General features: G+C 40.0%; 1 protein-coding gene across 1 annotated transcript in view; it reads left to right on the plus strand.

The window, feature by feature from the left end:
- The window catches only part of LOC119579314, a 62,235-nt gene that overhangs the window by 23,972 nt on the left and 33,263 nt on the right, over positions 1-5,000 (plus strand). Inside the window, exon 2 of the mRNA XM_037927076.1 lies at positions 4,530-4,585. Coding sequence (XP_037783004.1) covers positions 4,530-4,585 — 56 coding nt within the window. The remainder of the gene's footprint in view (positions 1-4,529; positions 4,586-5,000) is intronic.

Here is a 5,000-nt window from a genome sequence, read left to right on the forward strand (position 1 = left end):
TATATATATATATATATATATATATATATATATATCATATATATATATACATATATATATATATATATATATATTAATATATATATATATGTATATATATATATATATATATATATATATATATATATATATATATTATATATATATATATATATATATGTATGTGTTTATATATGTATGTATTTATGTATGCATGTATGTATGTAAATTAGTATAGATTGATTTTCAAAGTAATTATAAAAAATATATGAGCCTGTAGGACTTAATGCAACAAATCGGTCTGTAACTCTGACCTTTCCTCCTGTCGGGTATTCAAACACAAAATGAGAGAGTAAGGGAGAGAGAGGAAAAAGAGAGAAAGAGACTCAGAGATTGAGAAAAAAGAGAGGCAGGGAAAGGAAGAGTGAAGAAAAGGATAAGACAGATACTGAATCTGAGAGAGAGAGATAGAGAGAAAGAAAAAAAAGAGATATATTATCTGTGTTATTTCAGTATTGTTTATTTATAAGTATTTTTTTTATTACTTGTATTTGTTGTTACTTATTTTAATTATTTTTATAATTATTATGATTATGCTATCATTATTATATTATTATCATACATATTATTACTTATTTTTTTCCGCGATGTATGAGTTTGATAGAAATGGGAGAGGGTGGTGGGAGGAATACCACACACACACACACACACACACACACACACACACACACACACACACACACACACACACACACACACACACACACACACACACACACACACACACACACACACATTTCCCTTCCCCCCCATCCCCCCCCCAATCGCCAATCCTCCGCAGGTACAGCGTATCCTCCAATCCTTCTATCCTGCAGAGTTTTCCAGCGACCGCAGTGCGCGCTGCCGATTGCATCCTGGAGACGAGGAAGGATACGGATGCAGGAGGAGGAGGAGGAGGAGGGAGGGAGGGAGGGAGGGAGGGAGGGAGGGAGGGAGGGAGGGAGGGAGGGAGGAGGAGGAGGAGGAGGAGGAGGAGGAGGAGGAGGAGGAGGAGGAGGAGGAGGAGGAGGAGGAGGAGGGAGGAGGAGGAGGAGGGAGGGAGGGAGGGAGGGTGGGAGGAGGAGGAGGAGGAGGAGGAGGAGGAGGAGGAGGAGGAAGAGAAGAAGAGGAAGAGGAAGGGGAAGAGGAGAGGAAGAGGTGGAGGAGGTGGGGAAGGGGAGGTGGGGTGGAGGTAGTGTTGGAAGTGGAGGAGGAAGGGGAGAAAGATATAAAAAAAAAGAAACAAAAATAAAAACAAGAAGATAAAAAGGGAAAGGAAAATAAAAAAAATAAAATAGGAAGAATAAGGAAAACGAATAGGAAAAGGGAAAAGAAAGGAAGAGATAAAAAATAGACGAAAGGGACAAAGAAAGAAAAACGAATAAAAGAAAAAAAAAAAAAAGACCAAAAAGAAGAGAAAGAAAGAAAAAAGAAAAGAAACCAGAAGAAGAACCAGAAAAAGAAAGAGAAGAAGGAGAAGGAGAAGAGAAAATCCCGAAGAGGAGCCTTCGCCTCCGCCTCCGCCTGCGCCTCCGCCTGCGCCTCCGCCTGCGCCTCCGCCTCCGCCTCCGCCTGCGCCTCCGCCTCCGCCTGCGCCTCCGCCACGCCCTCTTCCTCCTGGCGGGCGGCGTCGGGCTGGCCATCCGGAAGGACCTCGTGCGGAGCGTTTTATTCACTTACTTATTTACTTATTTATTTGTTTTTTTTGTATCTGTTTGTTTGTTTATTTTTGTTTGTTTGTGTGTTTATTTTTGTTTTGATTTGCTGTTGGATTTTTATATGGGTTTGTTTTTTGTTGATTTTGTTTGTGATGTGTTTGTGATTTTTTTTTTCTTTCGTTTGCCTGCTTTTTTTTTTTTTTTTTTTTTTTTTTTTTTACTTTCTCTTTTTGGCCGTTTCCTTTTTCCTCGTTTTCTCTCTTCTCGTTTTGCCATTTCCTTTCATTTCGTTTCCGTTTTGTCTCTGTTTTTTTAATTGTTTATCACTTCTTTTTTTGTGCGTTTTATATTCTAAGTCTGTCAATTGTTTCTTGTTTATTAATTCTACTCTCTCTCCCTTTTTCATTCTTTTCCCTCCCTTCCTTACCCCTCTCCCCTTCTGTTTTCTTCCTCCTTCCCCCTTAATTCTTTCCTCGCTCGCTCCCTCCTTCCTCTCTATCTCTCTCACTCTCCCCTCCCTCCCTCCTTCCTTCCTCTCCCTTCCCACCCCCCTCTCCACCTCCCTCCTCTCTCCATCATCACCCCCTCCTTCCTCCTCCTTATCCATCTCCCTCTATCCCTCCCCCATTTCTTTCCAACCTCCTCTCCACCTTCCTCCTCCCTCCTTCCTCCCCTTCCCTCCAACATCACCCCCTCCTTCCTCTCCATCTTCCTCCTCCCTCCTTCCTCCCCTTCCCTCCAACATCACCCCCTCCGTCCTCCCCCTTCTCCACCTCCCACCTTCCATCCCCCTCCCCCCATTGTCTTGCTCTCCGGACCAGTAGCAAAGACAGTGCCGCAGGACGTGGCACTCTCCAGGCACCGTGAAAGATTTTCCGAAGGCAGTGCTTTAACGCAAGACACGGAGGGGGGGGAGGGAGGGAGAAAGTGGGGAAAATATAAAAAAGACAAAAATAGGGGAGAACCGTAAAAAATGGAGAAGATGAATTTAAAAATGAAAAGAACAAGAGAGAGAGAGAGAGAGAGAGAGAGAGAGAGAGAGAGCGAGAGAGAGAGAGAGAGAGAGAGGAGAGAGAGAGAGAGAGAGAGAGAGAGAGAGAGAGAGAGAGAGAGAGAGAGAGAGAGAGAGAGAAAAAAAAACAAGAATAAGAACGAAAACGAAAACGTGAAAGACAAATATAAATAAAAAAAATATAAAACAATGAAGAGAAAAAGAGAACAAGGAATTAAGAAAAGGACAAAAAAGAGGGAAAAAAGAAAGAAAAAAAAAGAGTAAAATAAGAAAAGAAAAAATACGAAAGGAAGGAAAAGAAAGAAAAAAGACAAAAGCAAGAAAAGGAAAGGAAAGAAAAGAAAAAGCAAATTAGAAGAAAGAAAAAAAGACAAAAGAAAAATCAAATTAAAAGAAGAAAGAAAGAAAAAAGAAAAAAGAAGGAAAAAAAGAGAAAAGAAGAAGGAAAAAAAGAGAAAAAAGGAAAAAAAAAAGAAAAACGAAGAAGAAAAAAAAAGAAAAGAGAAGAAGAAAAAACAAACAAACAAAAAACCCTGCACTCCCGCGCCTGTTCCCCGCAGCTCGCCGATCCCTCGTACCGATGGCGGGTTTGCGACTTTTAAGTAATAAAGGAAGGAAATTTTGCCCGTAATGAGGAGCAGCCGGTGAATGCAGGAGGGGGGAAGGGGGGGGCAAGGAGGAGGGGGAGAAGGGGGGTGTTGGCTTGTTAGACGTTTTCTTTTTTTTCTGTTATGCGTTATTATTTGGTTGTTGGGGTATCCATTGTTCTTCTGTCCTCCCTCCCTCCCTCCTTCCTCCTTCGCCACCAATACCACCGCCTTCTCCTCCTCCTTCTCCTTTTCCTTCTCCTTCTCTTTCTTCTCTTTCTCCTCCTTCTCCTTCTCCTCCTCTTCCTCCTCCTCTTCCATCTCCTCTTCTTCTTCATCCTTCTCTTCCTCCTCCCCCTCCTCCTCCTCTTCCTCCAACTCCTCTTCTTCTTCATCCTTCTCTTCCTCCTCCTCCTCTTCCCGCTCCTCCTCCTCCTCTTCCTCCAACTCCTCTTCTTCTTCCTCCTCCTCCTCCTCCTCTACGCTCTGACCCCCAGCTTTACATTAGACTGAAATTCACTTTCCTTAAGCGAACGATCCCTTTAAACGCAATTAACGGAGCTTACCAACCAATTCATCGAAGAAGATTATTTATTCAATGGCTGCAACATTAATTGTCCGTCATTAGTATCTCCTTTTTTGTTTCTGTTACGGGTATTTTCAGTGATGTGTGTGTATATATATATATATATATATATATATATATATATATATATATATATATATATATATATATATATATACATATATAGAAAAACATACACACACACACACAACACAACACAACACACAAACACACACACACAAACACACACACACACACACACACACACACACACACACACACACACACACACACACACACACACACACCAAACACACACACACACACACACACACACACACACACACACACACACACACACACACACACACACACATAAACATACACACATATGAACATATATACAAATAAACAATTAAACATTATCTATCTGTCGATCAATCTATCTATCGATCTATAAAACACCTTTATACACATATGTACAGATATATAAATATCTTGTGACATACTGTACACTGCCCTACAATTTAACGCCAAATAACGATAATAATAATAATAATAAAACAAATTTTCTCACGCGTTATGTATTTCTATATTATTTAATAATATGTATTTCATTAACTATATATTTCTTCAATATTAGATAATAATGCAAACAAATTCTCACGGTGTCTGTCCTTCTTTCTCAGGAACAACATGAAAATCGCAGTCGGGATGGTCCTTCTCCTGGCCACACTGCATGGCGGTAAGCCCTTGTGCATGATTCAGGCACTCATGAAAGCTAAGGATCGGGTAGGTAGGTAGGTAGATGATTCTGAGTAGATAGATAGGTAGATAGAGAGAGGGGGGGGGGAGTGAGAGAAACTGTTCTGATTTCATACGCAAAGGGAAATTTGCTTATAATGATGCATAGGTAGATATGTAGACATAGGTATATTGTTAGATATAGGTATAACCATGTATATATGGAGAAAAGAAAAAATATTTAGATGTAGATTAGGCATAGAATGATGTGTATGTATATAACGATGATGATAATGATAATAATAACGATAATGATTATTATAATCCTTAAATCATTATTATTATAGTATTTTTTTTATTTTTGTTGTTACAAAGAAAGGGAACAATAGAATGCTATCGTAACAGTGTCACGAAAA

This window comes from Penaeus monodon, chromosome 12 (genome assembly GCF_015228065.2).
Source record: "Penaeus monodon isolate SGIC_2016 chromosome 12, NSTDA_Pmon_1, whole genome shotgun sequence".
Classification (NCBI taxonomy): domain Eukaryota; kingdom Metazoa; phylum Arthropoda; class Malacostraca; order Decapoda; family Penaeidae; genus Penaeus; species Penaeus monodon.